At 37.3% G+C, this 21,698-nt stretch overlaps 1 protein-coding gene across 1 annotated transcript in view; it reads left to right on the top strand.

Annotated features, from left to right (window-relative positions):
* The window catches only part of LOC101834808 (putative selection and upkeep of intraepithelial T-cells protein 1 homolog), a 37,705-nt gene extending 16,007 nt beyond the window's left edge, over window positions 1–21,698 (top strand). Inside the window, exons 5-7 of the mRNA XM_013114864.3 lie at window positions 3,236–3,343; window positions 8,837–8,944; window positions 21,538–21,698. Of these exons, the coding sequence (XP_012970318.3) occupies window positions 3,236–3,343; window positions 8,837–8,944; window positions 21,538–21,698 (377 nt within the window). The remainder of the gene's footprint in view (window positions 1–3,235; window positions 3,344–8,836; window positions 8,945–21,537) is intronic.

Raw genomic sequence — 21,698 nt, 5'->3', positions numbered from 1 at the left:
TTCTCCTTCTTCTATCCCTATTATTCTTAGGTTTGGTCTTTTTATGGTGTCCCAGATTTCCTGGACATTTTGTGTTATGACTTTGTTTGCTTTAATGTTTTCTTTGGTCAACAGTTCTATTTCCTCATGTATTTAATTCCTGAGAGTCTTTCTTCCCTCTCTCAAATTGTGTTGGTTATGCTTGCATTTGTAATTCTGTTTGTTTGTTGAGATTTTCCATTTCCAGAATTCCTACCATTTGTGTTTTCTTTATTAACTCCATTTCAATTTTCAAGTCTTGGACTTGTTTGATTGGTTTATTTCTTTATTTTCTTGGCTTTCTTTAATGGTTTTATTGATTTCTTCCTGTTTATTTTTTCTTGGTTTTCTTTAAGGAATTTATTTATTTCTTCCAATTTTTGTTTGTCTTTTTCTCCATTTCTTTAATGGAATTCTTCATTTCTCCTTTAAGGGCCTCCATAATCTTGATCAAGTTATTTTTAAGGTTGTTTTCTTCTGCTACTTCTGCATTGGGATATCAAGTCTCCCTGACACAGTACCACCAGGTTCTGGTGTTGTCATATTGGTCTTTAGGTTGTTGAATGTATTCCTGTATTGGTGCCTGCCCATATTTTCTTCCCATTAGTGCAGGCAGTGTCTTTTGCCTCTTGATTCGACCCTCTCAGCCTTCTCTATGAGTCCTAACTCTCAGTCCTCTCTCAGTCCTGTCTGTGCAGTAGATGTCTGTGTCCCAGGGAGCCACTGGGATCACAGAGGATGGATGGGTTTGGGAGCAGAGTGAGATTTGTAGCTTACAGTATGGGGGGATGGCTGTTAGTGTAACCTGTTTGCAGAAATTTTCATGCTGACCTGCTAGTATGACTGAGATGGATGGAGGAAGGATCCAGATTTTGCCCCAGGACCTAGGGCTCAGAAGCTATTTGGTCCAGATGAGAAAATGATTACTCACCTCTCAGTCCTCTCTGTGCAGCTGATGTCTATGTCCCAGGGGGAGCACTGAAGTCATGGGAAATGGGTGGGTTTAGAAGGGAGGCTGTTGGTGTAGTCTGCCTTCACGAGTCTTTCCTGTTCACCTGCTAGTGTGGCTGGGGTGGGTATGGGAAGGGCCTAGGGTTTTGCTCCAGGACCTAAGGCTCAGAGGCTGTTTGGTCCAGATAGGAACCTGGTCACATACCTCTCAGTCCTCTCTGTGCAGTAGATTCTCAAAGAGATGTTATTAATGCTCATAAGTTTTTCTTTAATCTACCTTGTCAAATGTAAGCATCTCCACTATTCTAGTTTGCTCTCTGACTGTGATAAACACCATGACTGAAATAATTTGGGGTAATTGTCTGATTTGGCTTATACTTGTAAGTCACAGTCCACCATTGAGGGAAGTCAGGGCAAAAACTCAAGTAGGAATAGAGGCCCAAATCATAAAGGAAAGCTGATTACTAGATTGATCTTCATGGCTTGATCAGTTTGCTTTCTTTTTTCTCTTTAGGACTAGATAAATTTTGTGTAGCTCAGTGTGACTTAGAACTAACAGAGATCCATTTCCCTCTGTCTCCTGAGTCCTGGTATTAAAGGTATGCCTAGCTTCTATTGCTAACTAGTATGGATGCTGGGATTAAAGGTGTGTATCACCACTGGCTGAACTCTATGGCTTGTGGCTGGTTTTGCATCCTCAACCCTCAGGAAGGGTTTATTTTTAAAATCTTCCAACAGTTTATTAGAAAGAATGTAGACATCTAAAAAAAATCCTCACTGTCATGAATATACATTGAGGTTTTCCAGCTAGGGCTTATGCTGCAATCAAAACAGGAAATAAAAAATCCAGTAGTGTATTAACATTTTCCACTCATTTGTCATACTGACAGTTCAATACAAATCTGGTCTAAAATGTACAGACTCTCAAGCAACAATGTACAGCTTTTTTTCATCTCAGAGAAACGGTCAAAATTGGACATATCTTCAACCGAATCATCCTCACAGTCTTTCCAGTTGTTGAAGTCCACACTCAGTCAATTGAGCTTTGCCCTCTCCTTTGTTAACGTAGGCCACGAATGGCCCGATTCTCCTTTCCTCAAACAACATAAAACTGATCTGTCCGTTCTTTTATGCTTGGAATCATTTGGATCAATACAATGAAAAAGATAAATTTCATTTAAATGCTTAAAATTATCACTTCCTCCAAGACAACTGAAAGTGGGTTTGGATTTCTCAAATTTACATGAACATCTTTACTGTCTTCAACACAAAATTCAATGAATACATAGTCCCTTCGATCGTACCACTTTGCAGAAGCAGGCTGCATGGTGACCCGGGCAGGGGGCCAGGCGAACAAGTGGGCGGGCCTCACTGGGGCAGCAGCAGGCCAGTCGACTCTTCTCTGGCAGCGACAACTCTGGCATTTTCTGCCCGGTCGCGGCCTCTTCTTGCTCCCCTGGCTGTGAAGGCAGCAGGCTCAACCTCAGTGTCCACAATGCACCGCGCGGAGAGCGGCTCCCTCAGCCGGGGAGAGGAGGAAAGTGGAGGAAAAGGTACATGAGGACAGAGGGAGATAGAGCGACAGAGAGCAAGCGAGCATGCCAGCCTGCGTGCCTGCATGAATGCATGCAAGAGGTGGCGTGGCCAGGCGGCGGCTGGTGACACCAGGAAAGATTTATTAAATCATAAATATTATCACAAAAACTAACTGCCTACCAATGGGAGGAGTACTCCTACATCAATCATTTCCTCATTCCTGCATCCATAATTAATCAAGAAAATGCCCAAGAGATAAGTCCATGGGTCAATCTGATGAAGGCAGTTACTCAAGCTGTATTCTTCCCTCCAAGATCCCTACAGTTTGTGTCAAGTTGACAAAAGAACTCACCAGTACACTTGCCCTTTTATTGTTTCTACTCTCTGGGCCCGTTCAGTGAGGATATGGGCATTTCATGTGTCCGAAGAGTTTAGACAAAATTGAAGCACTAATTTGGAATTGACTTTATATATTCCCTGGAAGCCTGTGTCTGAGCCTTGACAGGAGAGAGGAGAAATTTACCTTTCCTCTTCTCTTAAAGTCAGCAAGGTCATGAAACAGAAACTTACACCTATGCTACTTTTCATACAATTTGCATCTGCCTCTCCAAACTGGCCTAACATTTCCATTCCAAGGTGACAGAATTGGAGAATTGGATGTGCCACTTCTAACTGGGTTGGTTCAAACACTATCGGTTTCCTAGGCTAATTTTGTGGCTTTCTATTTCAGATGAAATGTTTTCTTGGAATTTTATTTGGAAGATGTTTGTGGGTGCACTTCTGATTGTGATGATACTCTTCATCATAATTCCAAGTATTAAACTACATATTCTAGAAGGTAAGTAGGTTTTCAGGATGGGAGAACCAAAGTGGGATAGGGAAAGATAATTAACACTGCTTGGTACTTCATTCTGAAGCCTGTCTGCAAGGGTATTATCATGGGTCATATATTATACATATATCATTATCCTTAAAAGACTTTCTCTTGTTGATGTAGCTGCTGACATTGTTGTTTGTGACATTTTTGCTTCATCTGCGTTAGTCAAAATGAAATTTTCCTTTCCTGTTGTGACAGATATAAAAAATGGAAAGCTTCTTAACATCAACATTTGTGCATCCTTTTCTCTTGACTTCTTCAAGGTTCTAATGGACTCATTTAGGGCAGAAAGTGAAGTCCTAAACTGCACATTGCAGAAAAGGCTACATAGTTTTCTTCAGTGCAACACCAAGGAAACTGACCTATTCAGAGATGTTTAAGTATCAGATGGTTTGTTTTCCAAGGAGGAAAAAATGCATTCTTTGTCAACAGTACTATACTGGGAGGAAGTGAACTTGAAGGTCACAAAAAAAACCCCAAATGTATAGCTGTTCAGGTTTTAAAGGTGTGCTAATTTTAATAACCGTGAACTAACAGCTTCATTTATATGAAACTATCTTTTCAGTACATATTCAAAGCCTTTGAAAATTTTCCCATGTATAGCTTAGTTGTTAGGTAAGGATTTGGGTGTCAGCACTTCTGGTTACTCTCCTATTTCATTATTTACTCTTTCATTCCCAGTTGATCTCCTGAATTGAAACAACTTTCACTCTCCAAAACTGCATCTAACTCATATAGCACAAAGCCTCACTACATTTATTCTTGCTTGTTGCTGTGGCAAAAGAAGCTTTATTTATGTCTTGATCAATCTAGTTTTTGTTGTTGTTGTTGATGATGATTCTCTTTATGACTGCATCATTGAATACATGCATTGCCTTCTTCAGAATCTCAAATCCCTATTGTGAGACTTGTAGTTATAAACTTTTCTAAATAAACCTTTCCATCCAAATTCCCTCCCACTATTAAGTCTTTATCTCTGGTGCACCTTGAGCTGGCAACATTTTATTCATCATGTCTCAAAGTGCTTCTGCATCACTCTAAAATCAGCAGAGTAGATCAAATGATAAGAACTATCATATCATCATAAGATAAAAGTAATTACTGAGGCTTTACTACTGGCAAACATTATTCCAAAAGGCTTATAAGTAGTAAGTCTTATAACCTGTGTTGCATATATTTAATTAATATTGCCTGAAAAGCAATTCCCAACACTAGGAAAGCTACCCAATATTTGAGAAGCTTCCAGCTAAATTTCAGCTTGCTAACTCTGTGGTGGAATGAAAACGTGTGACATCTTCACACTTATTCTTGAAGAACCAAGAGCAATGGCTATAGTATGAATAATTTTGATGGACTTTGGGGCCTGCCTAATCAGCAACAAATAGGGAGACAGCCCATATGGGCACAAGGATTTTAATTTAATAACCTATGGACTTTGGGGTCAGCATGCAGAATACTATCGTTTAAACTATTTTTTGAATTATATGTAGGCTTTGCAAGACAAGGTTTCTCTATGTAGCTTTCTCGTTCTGTAGAATAGGCTGGCCTCAAACTCATAAAGATCCACCTGCCTCTACCTCCATGGGTTCTGGGATTAAAGGCATGTACCACTCCCTCCAGTCTAAATTTTATTTTTATTTTACTTATAAAAAATGTCCCCATACATCTCTAATAGACATCATTACTATTGATTAACCCACCTTCTGCCTTCATGTCATCCATCCTCTAATTATCATACTAGCTTAAATTTTTCCACTGGCAATATTTCTCATTATTATTTATATATTATGTTATTGTTATACTATTACTACTCCTGAAAGCTGTCAACACACACACACACACAAAATTTTAAAAACTTTTCTAATCTAGAATATTCATATGAGATAGAACATGTGTCATTTGTCTTTCAGTTATAACACTCAGCATAATTTTTCCAATGACATATCTTACAAATTTCAAAATTTTTGAAGATGAGCAAAAGTCAATTGCATATATATACCACATTTTCATTACTCATTAATCAGTTGATTAGCATCTAGGCTGATTTCATGTCTTAGCTATTATGACTACAACAGCAATGGACTGTATCTACACATATCTTTGTAGTAGGATAGTTATTTGGGTATATACCCATGAATAGTATAACTGAGTCACATGGTAATTCTTTCAGTTTTCTGAGAAAACATTGAAAGACCTTAAGTAATCAGGCTGAATACCCCATGACATCCCGAGCTCAATAACCAGACAGTTGGATGCAAACCACAAGAGGTTTATTGTTTACATAGGCATCTCTGGGCAATTCAGCAGCCTTAGCTAGCTGAGCCCGCTGGTCTTTAGGACAGTTTTCTTTTTATGTACATAATTTTGGCAAGCAAAACAATAGTGGTATTGTAAAAAGCGGAGCCACTGCAGGTGCAGATCTGGGCAAGCAATAGGGGTATTGTAAGAAGCGCGGGGATAACTCATCCTTCCTGGAGAAACCACAAGGTCAAAATTAAGCTTATCTTTATAGCCTGCCATTTTCCTGCATCAGCACTCTGGACCAGTTGTTCTTTTTAATCTGACCTTGTTCCCTGCCTAGGGGACCTTGGGGAATTTTCCACTGAGGCGACCTTCTGAGTCTCAAAAAGAGGGGGGTGTATTGAGGTTTTTCAACATCACATTAATTTTCATAGTGGATATACCAATTTATATTCCTGCCATTAAGGGTCATTTTTTTCTTCACATTCATGCCAACATTTGTTGTCACTTCTCTTCTTAATGACAGATATTCTTATTTAGGTGAGATGGGACCTCAATGTTGTTTTAATTATTTACTTATTTAGAGAAATGAATCATCCCTGCATCTCTGAAGTCAAGTTGATCATAATGATCTTTTTAGTGTTTTCTTAAATTCAGTTTCCAAGATATTATTGAGAATTTTGGCATCTGTACTCATCAAGGAAATACTGCAATATTCCCCTAGTGACTAATAGTGTTTAACACTTTAAAAATATTTAACAGCCATTTTTATACTTCTTTTGATAGCTGTCTATTCAATCCTATACTCTACTTTTTAACTTTTAGATATTTTATTTATATTATATACATGACTGCTTTGCCTGTATTTATGTGTGTGCACCATATACATGCCTAGTGGCCATGGAGGTCAGAAAGGATATCAGATCCCCTTAGAACTAGAGTGACACATGGTTGTGTGTGAACATGTAGGTGCTAAGAACCAACCCTTGGTCCTCTACAGGAGTAACAAACATCCTTAACAACTGAATCATCTCTCCATAACCCATTTTTATTAGATTGTTACGTTTTCTTGGTGTTTGGGTTTTTTTCACTATTTACATATTCCAAATATTAATCTTCTGTCAGGTTTGTAGCTGGTAAGGGTTTTATCCTATTCTCTAGGCTGCCTCCTCATTTGGTTAAATATTTCCTTTGGATTTCTTTGATTTCCTTGATCCATTTGTTCATTGATTATATTCTGAGTGGACAATGTACTGACGAGACAAAGTTAAAATATGCTGGTGACCGTGTAAAACAACCTTATCTTTAAAGAAGATGAGGCACAAGGGCCATGCAAAACATGACATACTGTGTTTTTAAGAGAACGAAAAGCAAACAAAAATTGTAAAAACAGAGGACTAAAAGGAGGAAAAGAAAAACGAATATATATCAGAGCAGAACAGGGCTGAGATGTTCTGCTCATAGGACCTGGTGTAGTAAGCAAAACCAAACTAAATGGTATCTGAAAAGTGACTGACCTGATGCTGTCTTTCATACAGATTTGTTCCTGTTCTTTCCCCACTGCTGGGAATTCCCCTGTTAGGGGTAGTCCTATTCTCATTGATGGATCTTTCTTTGGTTAATTTGATTACTGATGCTTTCCTAGGACTATGTTCAGTGCTACAGAGGTGAATTTCCAAACTGGTCACACATGTACAAATTCCTTCTGATTTCAATCATGAACATTAGCCTCATCTTTGGGCAGTTCATGCCAAGGGTCTGATTATTGCTTGGAATCTGTTAAAGATTCATCTCTCCAGGTTTTCAGGTGAATGAAGGTTATTCAGGCTTGATTCATGGCTTCTTTTTTAATAATCTCATAGTACTCTTTTTATGGGTTTCAGTATACAGTTCTGTATCACTTAGCCTGGTTCACCTAGGATCTTGAGCTACTAATCAACCACAACAAGCAAAAGTTCTTTGTTTTATTTTTTATGTCTTTTCTTTTGTTTTTTAAATTTAAATTAGAAACAAGGTTTCTTCATATGTCAATCCCAGCTCCCTCTCTCTCCCCCTCCTTCCATGACCTCCCACCAACCCTTCCATTCCCCCTCCCCCAATCCCCACTGCTTTCCCCAGGGAGGATGAGGCTCCCCATGGAGGCTGTCCATAGTCTGTCATTTCATCCAGGGCAGGGCCTAGGCCCTCCCCCCAAGAGTCCAGGCTGAGAGAGCATCCCTCATTGTGGGATGGGCACCCAAAGTCCATTTGTATGCCAGGGATAAATACTGATCTACTACCCAAGGCCCCATAGATTGCCTAGGCCTCCTCACTGACACCCACATTCAGGGGGTCTGGATCTGTCCCATGCTGGCCTCCCAACCATCAGTCTGGGGTCCAAGAGCTCCCACTTGTTCTGGTCAGCTGTTTCTGTGGGTTAAACAAGCCCAGTCTTGACCCCTTTGCTCATCACTCCTCCCTTTCTGTCACTGGGTTCCTTGAGTTCAGCTCAGTGTTAGCTGTGGGAGTCTGCCACTGCTTCCATCAGTCATCAGTTGAAGGTTCTGTTTCCCAGACTCTCTGGCAATGGGATTGTAGGCTGGCACTCCCCTCATCCATGTTTAAAATCCATGTTGAAATGGCTTCCTACTTCTGCTTTATTGTCGGTGTCAAGCATCCTGCACCAAGCAGAGAATGTTTTCTCACTTCTCTATTACTGTTGCCTCCCTGTTGTCCACATACACCCAGACCTTTTCATATTGCAGTTTTTCTCTTTTGCCCATATTATCTCCTGGAGAGCCAGGCTGCTGTTTCTGCATGATATCAGCCATCTTAAGTCTTCCTAATGAGATCCTTATATCCAAAATATAGAGTTTCAGGCACTTCAGAGGTCTTTAGAGTTATCCTAATTCCAGCATCTTTCAGGCTTAGAAAAACTGACAATGACAGCCATGAGCATTATACTCTACTATCTAATTATCCCACTGATGTATGGATGAGAGAAAGACAAACATGATTTTTAAATATGTTTGTTTTCAACACGAGACAATTTCCATCCTAAAATCAACTGTGATTTTTGTTCCTGTGGCCAACAGTTCTCTAATCATTCACTTCTTAACCTTAGCACTGTTTGATATACAAAAAGACAGGATTAAAATGTAGACATTTCCCTTGTTTCTTAATTCAAAGTTTCTACCAACCAAAAATCAGTGATTTTAACATTTTTTTCTTTAGGTTGCTCCTGCACACACAGCTCCCCTTGGTGTGTTGCCATGCTGATAGCCACTCTTTCTACTGCTACGCTCCTATTACTCATCTTCAGTTTGTATAGAAAAAATAGAGGTATGCAATATAAAGAAAATGGTATCTTTCTAAAAATCTCTCTTTTTCCAAATGCTTAGTTACAGTTTAGCCAATGTAGAGTGGTATCAGTTTGAATTTCAGGAACAAGAGGCTCTGGAACACATCATGATATTTGGATTACAGCCTCTGCAGTTTTATGGGTTTTAAAGATACAAAGTGGTGGTACTTCTGCTCCTAAACAGTTTTCTTCAATTTAATAATGTTACCTTTAACATCATCACTTTACTTAATAAATTATTTTGGTCATTCCTTGTCTTTAGGCTAGAAGAGATAATAATCTAGTAGACCTTAAATGTCTGAGGTGACAGATTTCTTCTTACAATTGATGTCCAAAAGATGAACTGCTTCTCAAAAGTATCTACATTTTCATGGAAATTTTTCTGAGTTTCATGGTGAACATAAACACTCATAATGAATTCTTCTTCTCTTTGGTTCTCTTTGAGAAGGAAATTTACATGGTAATAGTGAAAGTTTTGGGATAGCTAAATGTAACATATTTAAATTGTGTCCTCTACCCTTAATCAGCAAAATAAAGTAATTAACTAAAATATGTACAATTATTCATTAAAAGCCCAAATGCAGAAGACTCAAATTAGAGGACATGTTTATATTGATTAGATGGGTTGAAGACACAAATGGCCTTAAATAATAAAATTAACTTGAAAGAGAGAATTTTTAAATTATCTTACACTGTGGACTACTATGTCCACATAGGCAAACATTGAAAACATCATGATAAACTAGTTAGTCACAAAAAGACAAATACTTTACCATTCCCTTTATATCAGGTACTTGCAGCAGTCAACACCATGCATACATAAAATAGAGTTGTGGTTGCTGGAGTTACAAGTAGGGGAAATTGTTTGTTGGATTAAAGTTTCAGCTTGTGAGATAAAAAAACATTCTGGAAATAGATAGTACTAGTGGTTACACAAAAATATAGACATGTTCACTATTCAAATGATGAGTTTAAAACGGCTGGCATTGTAAAATTTATGTATGTCCGGCTTACAATAATAACAAATAAATTTAGTGTTGATAGCACTTAAAAATTAAAATAAATTATTGACTGATAGAAAAAGAATTTTAGAAAAATATTATCAAATAATATTAATGTAAAATGGTTCTTTCATTTTTTATAAGAAAGATAAGATTAAGAATCTGTTATATTTTTCTACTATCTTATGAAATAGTTGTATAGTTCCATTAATGAAACACATCCCTGAGGGGCTGAAGTACATGTTGCACACTAACATTATGCATAATGTTACTATGAATATGAGTATACAAGTATTTCTTCTAGACTCTGACTTTAATTCTTCGAAGGTGTACACTAAGAGGAGGAACTTCAGGATCCTATGATACCTCTGTTTACATATGATTAATGAACTGTTATACCATTTTCCACAGTGTTCATTTCACATTCCCACCCTACAATAGTGCAGATTGTTATGCCTCTTCCAATACTGGCTCTTAAACTTTTTATATATCAGACATCCAAATGGGCAGTAAGTAGCTCATTACAGTATTTTTCCAACTGATATGCATTTTGTGTGCATATTGTCCATTCATATATCTTTTTTGAAGAAATGTTTATTCAAGTCATTTGCTTATATTTAGGTGATGTTGTCTGGTTTGATTGTTGAGTTTCAGAAACTCTATGCTTTATCAATATTTATTAATCCTTGTTACCCATTCCATTGTATGTGTTTTTATTTTGTCAATTATACTTTTAGATACACAATTTAAAAAGTACAGTCCAGTTTTTCTCCTATTTATTTTGTTGTCTGTACCATTGATATTACATCCAATAAATAAATGCCAAAATAAATGTAAGAATGTCTGTTTGCACCTCTGTGATAAAAAGTGATTAGAGCAAACATTCTTGATATTTATAATGCAGAATCAAATCATTTGTCAACATATATTTTACAAACATTTTTTCATCCTATGGAAGCTGTTGAATTTTCATAACAATGAGTCATGATAAAATATTTTATTAAAATTAAATATACATAACATAAAATTTACAATCTTAATATTTTAGTTTTATATTTCCATGACATTTAGTATATTTTCATTTCTGTGCAAAAATCATTTTCATCTATTTTAAATGAACTTTTGTCTTCCTAAAACTTTAGTGACTCCCTGACAGGGACTATACCTACCTCCAGCCCTTGGAAACTACCATCCTATTTTCTGCCTGTATACTCTTTTTTTAAGCTGTGTGACACTTCTTTGTTTTATTTATTTTTTCTCAATATATGTTTTTATTTAAATTAGAAACATGCATATTTCACATGTCAGTCCCAGCTCCCTCTCCCACCCCTCCTCCCTTGTCCCTCCACCACCACCTCCAGCCCCCAGCCCAATTCCCACATCATTCCCCAGGGAGGGTAAGGCCCTCCTTGGGGGATCTCCATAGTCTGTCATTTCATCCAGGGCAGGACCTAGGCCCGTCCCCATGTGTCCACTGCCTGTATATTCTTAATTAGGCTAAGTGCTTTACATAGGTGGACTCTTGTAATATTTGTCTTGGGGAACTGATTTATTTAATTCAATGTAATAGTTTCAAAGTTTATTCATGATATAACATATTGCAGATTTCCTTTCCTTCATAATTTTGAAAAACAGTGTATTGATATTAGACATTTTGCTTATCCATTCATCCACTGATGGGCACTTTTGATACCAACATGTTCTACGTGCTACATATAATGCTACTATGAACATAGACATACAAATATGTTTTCTAAATCCCACTTTTAACTCTTCAGTGAATATAGCAAAATGTAAATTTTGGATTTTCTAACATATGTATTTTTATTTTCTGAGTTACTATCATGTCATTAGATAGTTTAATAACCAGAGTTAATTTATGAAAGCAGCTTCTAACCAACATAATTATGTGGCATTGAAATGAGTACCCCAATTGTTAACATTTGTACTACAATTACAGAGAATAATAATCTATTTGGAAATATGAGAATGTTTTCTACTTCACTTAGAAAATATACTTTTATTTAAATTAGAAGCAATCTTGTTTTATATGTCAATCCCAGTTCCCTCTCCCTCCCCTATTCCCCTGCCTGCCACTGACCCCCTACCCTATCCCCTTTCTGCTCCCCAGGGAGGGTGAGGCCTTCCATTGGGGATATTCAAAGTCTGTCACATTATTTGGAGCAAAGCCTAGGCCCTAACCCATGTGTCTAAGCTGAGAGAGAATCCATCTATGTGAAATTGGCTGCCAAAGTTCATTAGTACACTAGGGATACTGATCCACTACCAGAGGCCCCATAGATTGCCCAGGCCTCCTAACTGACACCTACATTCAGGGGGGGGGGGGGTACAAACTCATACAGCCACATTGGAAATCAGTATTTAAGTTCCTCAGGAAAATGGGAATCAGTCTACCTCAAGATCCAGAAATTTTACTCTTAGGCACATACCCAAAAGATGCACGTTCGTACAACAAGGACATCTGTTCAACTATGTTCATAGCAGCACTATTTGTAATAGCCAGAGCCTGAAAGCAACCCAAATGCAACTGAAGAATAGATAAAGCAAATGTGGTACATTTACACAAAGGAGTACTACTTAGCGGAAAAAACATTGGAATCTTGAAATTTTCAAACAAATGGATGGAACTAGAAGAAACCATCCTAAGTGAGGTAACCCAGTCACAAAAAGACAATCATGGTATGTACTCTCTCATGTATAGATATTAGACATAGAACAAAGGTTTACCAGGCTATGATCCACACCGCCAGAGAAGCTAGGAAGCAAGGAGGATCCTAAGAGAGAAAATATACTTTTAATAGCTGTTTCTGCTATACATTAGCAAACTATTTTGAAACATGTAAGATATCATCAATTTAAGGGAGTTTATTCATCTTTACCATACCCTTTAGAGACCCTGAATCTTATGGCATCTCATCACTTCATAAAGGAGATAAAGGTAGTAATACACATATGTGAGTCCTTCAGACTCTTGTCAGCCAGAGCATATGCCATGAGCCTTTGAATAGGGCAGTGTACTTCTGTTTCCTCACAGTTTATTTCAGGCTTAACCCAAACACATCCATTTTAGATTCATCCCTATGACCTCAGCTATTTCTTCACCAACCTCATACATCCAGAAATATGGAGCAATAAGAACCAAAAGGGCAAATCTATCAGAAATATGTAATGCAGTATTCCTTTTTATGTTTTGAACTGCCTAACTCTTGCATGTCTACCCAGTCTTTGTTTCAGATGCACAATTTGAATTGGATAGTATGTGGCTGGATGACGTGACTATGATCCTGAGCATACTGATGATGTTTTTCGCCATGTTCATTTCCTTTATTTACTTCTTACTGAGAGGTAAATGGTGTGGGGAAGGTGGGGTGCTCAAATGATGGATGTATAGATATCGAGAAAGTTGACTTTCTGTTCTTCGTGTTTTGATAGCTGGGTTAATAAAGAAAACATGAGTTATCTAAAGACTTCTAACACACAGCCTTCTTGGGACTCCTGGAGCCTCTATTAGCACCAGTGTTTATACTTTCAATGACAATGACAATCTCAGCCCTGACTTCACAGTGTGACAACTGTCTCTGGTAAACACGGAAATCCCACTATGTCTCATTTAGACATTTTCTAGTGCATCTGAATACTGAGCTTTTTGCCATATTTGCATAATTTCTTCACATTTTATTTCAAAGCTTGAACTACTCTATGGGAAACTTATTCACAGGAGTTGGAGTAGAAATGTTTCTGAATCTTTATGCAATGGAAGTATACATTGTTAAAGCATCTGCTAGCATGTGACTAAGTTTAAAAGTTCTTGTTTTGTTGTACAAATGTAAATTCCATGTGAAAAAATTAAGGTACTATATAGTAGTATCCCAGAAAGAAAAATGTAATGTTTGATTATTGTACTGTACCAATATCATATAATCTGACAAACCTTAAACCTATCTAAAACTGTGTTTATTATAAACGTAATATATACCTTTTATTATCAGTACATGTCTCTTTAACATACAAATCCCTGGCGTGTTAAATTGGAAAATAATTCTATTTTATTTTACTTTATGTATATAGGTTTATGTATACATTGCATACATGTATATCTATGTGTCATGTGTATATAGTGTTGACAGGGGCTAAAAGTAGGTACTATATCCTCTAGGACTGCAGTTACAGGTGGCTGTGAGCTGTCATGTAGGTGCTATGAGTCAAACTCAGGTCCTCTAGAAAAGCAACCAGTGCTCCTAAACACTGACCAATCTCTCTACCTGGAGATTCTTTTCTTAAGAAAAACAGTATATAACCTAGACACAAACTTAGAAAAGAACAGTGTACATTGCTTTCATCATTTCTCTTGGTTTTTCTCTAAGCTTATTGAAAATTGCTAAGTATCAAGTCATTCTATAAAACAAACCCGTATGTGAGCACCTATCAAGCTTTTATTCATTTATTGTAGTAGTTAGCAAGAGTCAAGACAAAAACTGTTTCTAGCTGCACACTGTTTCAATTTCATTATGGAACAATACTTGAGAAAACATCAGATGAAATGTGACTCAAGTTGGGGAAATCATCTCACTACCAAGGGTTCTGTAAGCTTATGGAGTAAAGAGGAAAAAAGCCACAGAGAAGGCTTAGGATTAGAAATGTACTGATTCAGCTTGTAGAAGAACATTATAGTTGGAGGTTCCCTGCTTCCAGCAATAAAAACTATATACAACTATAAAAAATACAACAAAAGTAATTGGAAATTGTCTTAGCTGAGGCACTAAAGAAAAAAATCCCAAGCATAGGCTCCTGAGCCTGATATGCAAAGGAGCATGGCTGCCTAAGGGGCTGACTGTTTTTACTTCAGGTACATTAAGGTCTGTGCATCAAGATTGGCATGGGGAGGATAGTTTTCTCCCATATGGGCAAAGTCTTTGGAATTTCCTGGTGTGGCATAAAAGATCATACTTAGAACACTGGTCAGGAACCAGATTTCTCTCATCACAGGCTTTATGTATTGCTTGATATTTGAGCTGCCTGTGCTTAGTTTCTGACACCAAGAAAAATAACCTAGTCATTTTTTACAGCCATGAGATAGGGTTAATAATAGATAAAAATAGTACAGAGCCTATAATAAACCTTTTTTTTTAGTTTGAGTGGCATTTACCTGTTAACCTGGTGGTGTTAACAACAGGGTTGAAGGCAGGAAGCATTACTGTCTCTCAATGAAGCAAGCGTGAGCCCTCTTTCCAGCTACATGGAACTGAAGACTGCTTATTGCTGTTTCTTCTCTGTGTCCCATGAAGAAAAAACAGCAGAGCTACTTTGTCTTCTATACTTCACTCAATGACATGCTTTATCTCCCACGAGTTCATTCTTATTTTTAATGGCCAGACTTTGAAATTGTTCATTTAACATTTCAACTACTTTTGACATTTCAACTACCTCTGTCCATTCTCATTTTATGATTAGTCAGTTGACACTGAAATGTTAACTTTCTTTTTCCTGTTTCTTGTATTACTTTGTTGTGACTTTTGTATCTGTTGTTTAGTTCTTGTCATTTACTTCAAGTTTTACTTGTCGGAGGCTTCTCTTGAAGGCTCAGTCCCTAAGTATCAGTCAGTAGGGAGAAAACAAATCAAGTAGCAACAATGGCCAAGCCGAAAGAAATAAGGAAATGCAATTAAATATGTTAAAGTCAACTGCTGAATTACCAGTGACCACCGAAAATAAAACACAAAAGACACATAGAGGAAGCAATAAACCTCTCTTTTGAGATGCTGCCTGCCTGTAACTCTCCAAGACATGGAGAAGAATACAATGGATTTCTTTTCCAATTCTAAAGTGTCACACAGATTCACTGTCAAATTAAATGCCCCCACTGGATCTAAGACATAAGAAAGGTTGGCTTTGTTTGTGAGTTTGATTGGCAGTTTCTATTCACCAGGAATGTATGACTTCACCCATGGGTGTGGCTTTGGCTTCCACTGCTACTAGAGACTTGAGTCTAGGGCTTTGGTTTCCCTCCTTTTTTCTGGATGCCCTTTTGTGTCTCTGTGCTTTTCCTCTGTCCCACCCACACTTTAATTATTCCTCCTGTTTTTCTTCAGAGTAACTTATAAGTTATCTTATTAGTTATAACTTACCATTCACCATTTTCTCAAGAAGTCAAAAATATATTTTGTTACAATTACAATCTATATTTCAGTTATGAAGATGCTCTGTGCAGAATAATTTAGATTATCTTCTAGGGTGATTTATTACTTGTAAGATTCCTCCCATCAGACACTTTATTCTCATTAATTTAAACTGGAGAATTCAACTTAACCAATTTGTAAATTAATGTTTTCTTCTTAATGCTTTAAAATATATCACAGCATCTAAAAGGAAATAAATATATTCTCAACAGTGTTCCCATCTCAACTATTGCCTTGAGTAAGAGATGAATTCACAATAACCAGAAAATTCTATTTCTTTAACAGGCCATCGACAAGAGCACAGGATTAACCACCAGAGTTCCCAAAGATAGAGCACCAAGAATAGAGAATCTACAGTGCAACTATGTACCATTTTATCACAGTACAAAATAATTATGATCAAGCAATTGATGTTATGGGTGTGAAAATAATATGGCTATTCAAGTTTGCATATTTGTAACTCCTCTGAACAGTAACCTAACCTACTAAAAGGTGGAAATAAAATCAGAACAGGAGATAGAGTGATAACAAGAATAAAAATCAATAATCCAAATGATGTAAATGGAAGTAATTTTCAGAAAATAAAAAGAATTTTTATTAACAGTTAAATGTTGCATTTGTGTATAATTACTTTTGGTAATCATAAATATCTGTAAGGATTAAATGTCTTAGTTATCTGATCATAATTTTTAAGCTGACAAAAAGATACATACCATATGTTCTCACTTATTTCTGAAAATTAGCTACCAATCTGATAGAAGAATAGAATGAATCAATAGTAGACACTGGGAAATGCCCATGAGTGGATTTATGTACAAAAGTGCAACAGAGTGTCTAAAGACATGGACCAAAATTGCTTCTGGTTCTTCTAGAGCATAGTAAAATAGCTACGTTACAAAAATATGGTAGCTCAAAAAATGACTAGATAAAATAAGAATATCCCAACACATCATAATGATGAAAAGGTGGAAGGTAAAAATGAGTCTATTATTAGACTTTGAATTATACATAAATGGTTTGGTATATAATATCTCCTAAAGGCCCCTATAGTAAAGAATTGCTCCTTGGATTGTGGTTTTAGAGTGTGGCAGACATACTAGTCTGTGGAGCCTAGGTGGGGGAAATAGATCACTGGAGTCATATTCACATGTGCTGTGAATTTACCCCTGACCTCTATGTCGTCCTTTCCCTTCACTTTTCCTATTTCTTCTTTGTCTTCCACCTCCCCCTCCTCATCTTCTGAATTTTCCTCCTCTCCTCCGTCTTGCTCTCTCTTCCACCACTCCCCTCTTTTCTCCTAGACAAAAGGTGAAAACCTTTACCCTACCCAAGCAACGCATCCAGATGACCATGATGTAAATGCACTGAAATCATTCACTGTCAGGGGAGCCAGCCATCAGCAGGTCAGGTACTGAAGAGGAAGCATGGAGTCAACAAACTATTGGACAGATGCACATGGAAACTTTATCTGAGGAGCAAAGCTTAAATCTTAATTTTATTTCTCTCTTTCTGCTGCCCTTACTATTCATTCTCCTGTTCTATTCTGTTCTGTTCTGTTCTGTTCTGTTCTGTTCTGTTCTGTTCTGTTCCCTTCCTTTGGGAGCCCTGCAGCCTAGTCTCAGATCAGCATATCACTATCTGTCCAATGGGTTTCCTCAAGGCAATACACCTGTGAAAATGAACGCTCACTTGAAAAGGACAAGTATTCCACAAGACAGTGTAGGAATTTGCAAAAATACGTGCAGCTTGCTGGCTCTTTTCTCTCTAACACTGATTATTCTTTGGGCATTTTTTTAGTTTTACTTTATCAGTCACACATGCAGCAGCTATAACTTTAACTTTCCCTGCAAATTCTCTTCCTTTTCAAATATTTTCCCTAAGATTCAACAAGGGGCTAATGTTTCTCAAAACTCTTATCTGAAATTACTCTACAACTGCTAATCTTAGGAGCTTGAGAAAACAACACTTGGAACATTAAACATATCCCTCAGTTCAAGAAAGGAGAATAGAACATATACACACAGAATAGGGGGGAGAGCCTCAGGAATACACATCATACCAACTGTTGAGAGTAAGTCCCATGGGCAGCAATTGTATATAATCAATGATAAGATCTAGTATATTCTGATGGGGAAAATGCAATGTACAATGTGAGATGGACAGATCCATTTTACCATACACATGAACTTATATTGGTGGAAGAATTACGGTATAGTGAGATGGGAAAAGAGTGCTTGATCAAAGTTTACCTTTCACAGAAAGACTGAGACTTGCAACCCTTTTGTAGAAAAGGAAATATATCTTGCAGACCTTAAAGAATTGTCTGGGTTTGAATATTGCTTTCCTCAAAGGATCGCACCCATGTTTATTACTTTAAATTTGTAACCATGATTATCTGCCCCCTGACTTAAGTGCTATGAGAGCAGGATGTGTTTGGCTCAAAATTTAGTTAAGTCTGTAAAAATTCCGGACTCTATGTCTAGAATAAGGTTGTGTAGGGGGTGGGAAGATGTACTTGGGGAATCATAAAGGGGGCTTTCATAATATTCACAATGTATTCTTTAAATTGTGATATGTTTCTTGAAGTCGAAAATATAAGTCAATAATAAAGCTGTCCATGTAACCCTGGTAAGAAAAACTCTGTGTAAGTATAAAGAAAGATGCCTGAACTATTCTCGGCCACTTGAGTGCAACCACTTGGTTGTCAGAAGTTTTCCTTGCACCAACACCCCTTCCCTGCCTCAGGACCTGAACCAGAACCAATATTGTACCACAGCACTGTTCTATCCTGTTGTTTTTCTGCCTCTTGTTCCCATCTGTCCTTCTACATCTCCCTGATGTCTTCTTTCTACATCTCCCTGATGTCCTTCTTCTACATCTCCCCTGATGTCCTCTTTCTACATCTCCCTGATGTCCTTCTTCTACATCTCCCCTGATGTCCTCCTTCTACATCTCCCTGATGTTCTTCTTCTACATCTCCCTGATGCTCTCCTTCTACATCTTTCCTGATGCTCTCCTTGTGTATCTTTCCTGATGCTTTCTTTCTACTTCTTTGGTTTTTCTCTTATCTCTATTATACCTCCTAAGACAAAAATTTCCAAGCATGAAGAATTTTACCTCACAACCAGAAGCTGCATCTTTTCCAGAAACAAATTGCAACCCTTACACAAGAAGAAATCACATTATGATCACAAGTTACATGTATTTCTTAGAAGCCCACAATTACTTAAATATTTTTCTTTGTATTGATTTTCCCACCATAACATCTCTTCATCCCATAGCAATGATTGTTTTACAATTGTTAACAAAATTTTTACAAAGCCAAGTATATTTCAGCCAGCTACTTTTGTACTGGTAGGCAGCAGTTTGTGGTTACAAAGAAAGAATCAATCATTTTATTATTTATCTCAAAAAGTAATCTTACAAAAGATCTTAGAATCACAAATCTAAACTTGTATGTATTAAAAACAATCAGCTATATCTACTTTAAATCCTCAGAGTGCACAATCATTTACTTATTTAATTATTTTATTTAAATTAGAAACAAGCTTGTTTTACATGTCAGTCCCAGTTCCCTCTTCCTCCACTCTTCCCCTGCCCCACAGCAACCCTCTATCCCATCTCCTTTCTGCTCCCCAGGGAGGGTGAGGTCTTCCGGGAGGGATCTTCAAAGTCTGTCATATCATATAGAGCAACCATTTTTATAAATATTTTTTATAAAATCATACCAGGAAGCTGTGTATAAAAATGGGTACAAAGAATTAATCATTACCTTTGATCATCAACCCTTCTTTAGCAAGAAAGGCAGTTCAGCTAGTAATAACCAGACTGCCTTTTTATTTCCTTGACATCAATGAGTTCCTCACTCAACTATTGAAAGTGTACTTTTCTAAACTTTAAATTGGTCCCTAAGATTTTCTACAACAAACCATTAACAAAAACATCCTAACCTAAGTTTACTAACAATCTACATCTGTAAATTCTTTATAAGGGTGGTAGTTGAACCATTAATCTGTTCCAGCAGCCATGCTTGGAAAAAGTTAATTACTGTTGTTGTAAGTACCAGTGACACAGCCTAGTGAGGGACTAGAAGGCCCCTGAGAGTTTTCATACAACCCATAGATTATGAGGAATGTGGTAACCCTAAGGGTAATAAGCAGAACTATATTCAATAACAGCATACTATCCTCAGGAAACTAGTCCTCCATGCTTTACCTCTCCAAGGCTCACCCAACATGGGTGTGCTAACCGCTGGGCTTGCTGTTTCCCATGAGTTCCAAAGCTGCTTGCTGTTCCTCTTGCATAGCCCCCAACAATCTATAAAAATATTTCTCCTTCAAATTGATTAATAGGTATTTCTTACAGTAATGAAAATCTCACTAACAGAAAATCAAGATAATTGTTCTGTCAACAATATCTGTAAGTAGTGTGTCTTGCTTTGTAACTGGTTTATGAGTTTTTCTAGGGAGACTCAGGTAGGATATTATAATCAGAGAACAGATTCTTATGGCAATGTCACTAGTAAGGACTATGCTTACAAGTTCTCAGGGGAGAGCAAGAACTTTTTTGATAAATGGACCAAAGAGAATTCATGTTACATTCTGACAAAGAATTTGTTGACATTTTGTCAACCTTCTACTGGTGAACTAATGAATTTTTAGGAGGAACTGTCACCCGAGCATTTAGCTGTACTATAGATTGGTATCCTATTTTTGTCATTACAAGTAGAACTGTGAACAAAAAGCAGAGCAGATTTTTCAAAAATTGCAGTGTTTTCAAAAAGGAAAAGAAACCATAAAGTTTAGCCAGGGAAACCATGTCCCTGAAGTTTTGGGGTCATTAGAAAATGGGGAATTGCCTTGAATGTACCTCAGTTATTGGCTATATCCCATACATCACAAGCTGAGGGCATTAACTTTTGGAAGTTTTTTACAACAAACCTTCAGAGTAGCTTGTAAGCACAGGATCACAAAAGAAATATCCTTGCATTCTTTAGTCCAGGCACACAGACAGCACTGCAGCCATTGTCCAAGAGAATGTACTTATCATATGAGCTGGCAACATTCTTTGGTGTCATACATATGATGCTTTTTGGAGCACTGTTAGATTAAGTTTTCCAAATGAGATATTAACGTCTATTTTCTCTTTATTGAGGACCAGGGACAGGTCAGATAAAAATTCTACCAAAGTCCAACTTGGTAGCCACTGAGATTATTGGGATTACTTGAGGAACATGAGTGGTGAGTTACTCAAAGGAGTATGAGTAGTCCTAAACAGCTTCATCATAACAAATTCTTTCCATCATTAATGCCAACCTCACGAGTATTGCATCAAGTAGCCCCTGTTCGGGTAACCTCCTCTTCTTATATATTCTAGAATCTCTCAAGATTATTTGTAGCAAGGATGAGGTAGGAAGGAGGGAGCCATTGTTGCAATCTGATGATAAGCCTCTGACCCTCCCCTTCCCACTTCTACGGCTGAGTGTCAACAACATCGGTACCATTACCACAGACTTTGCTACCTGTGTATTACCCTGA

The sequence above is a fragment of the Mesocricetus auratus genome, unplaced genomic scaffold, assembly GCF_017639785.1.
Source record: "Mesocricetus auratus isolate SY011 unplaced genomic scaffold, BCM_Maur_2.0 Super-Scaffold_100014, whole genome shotgun sequence".
Classification (NCBI taxonomy): domain Eukaryota; kingdom Metazoa; phylum Chordata; class Mammalia; order Rodentia; family Cricetidae; genus Mesocricetus; species Mesocricetus auratus.
Note: the sequence above shows the minus strand (reverse complement) of the source record. Positions and strands in the feature narration are given on the sequence as shown.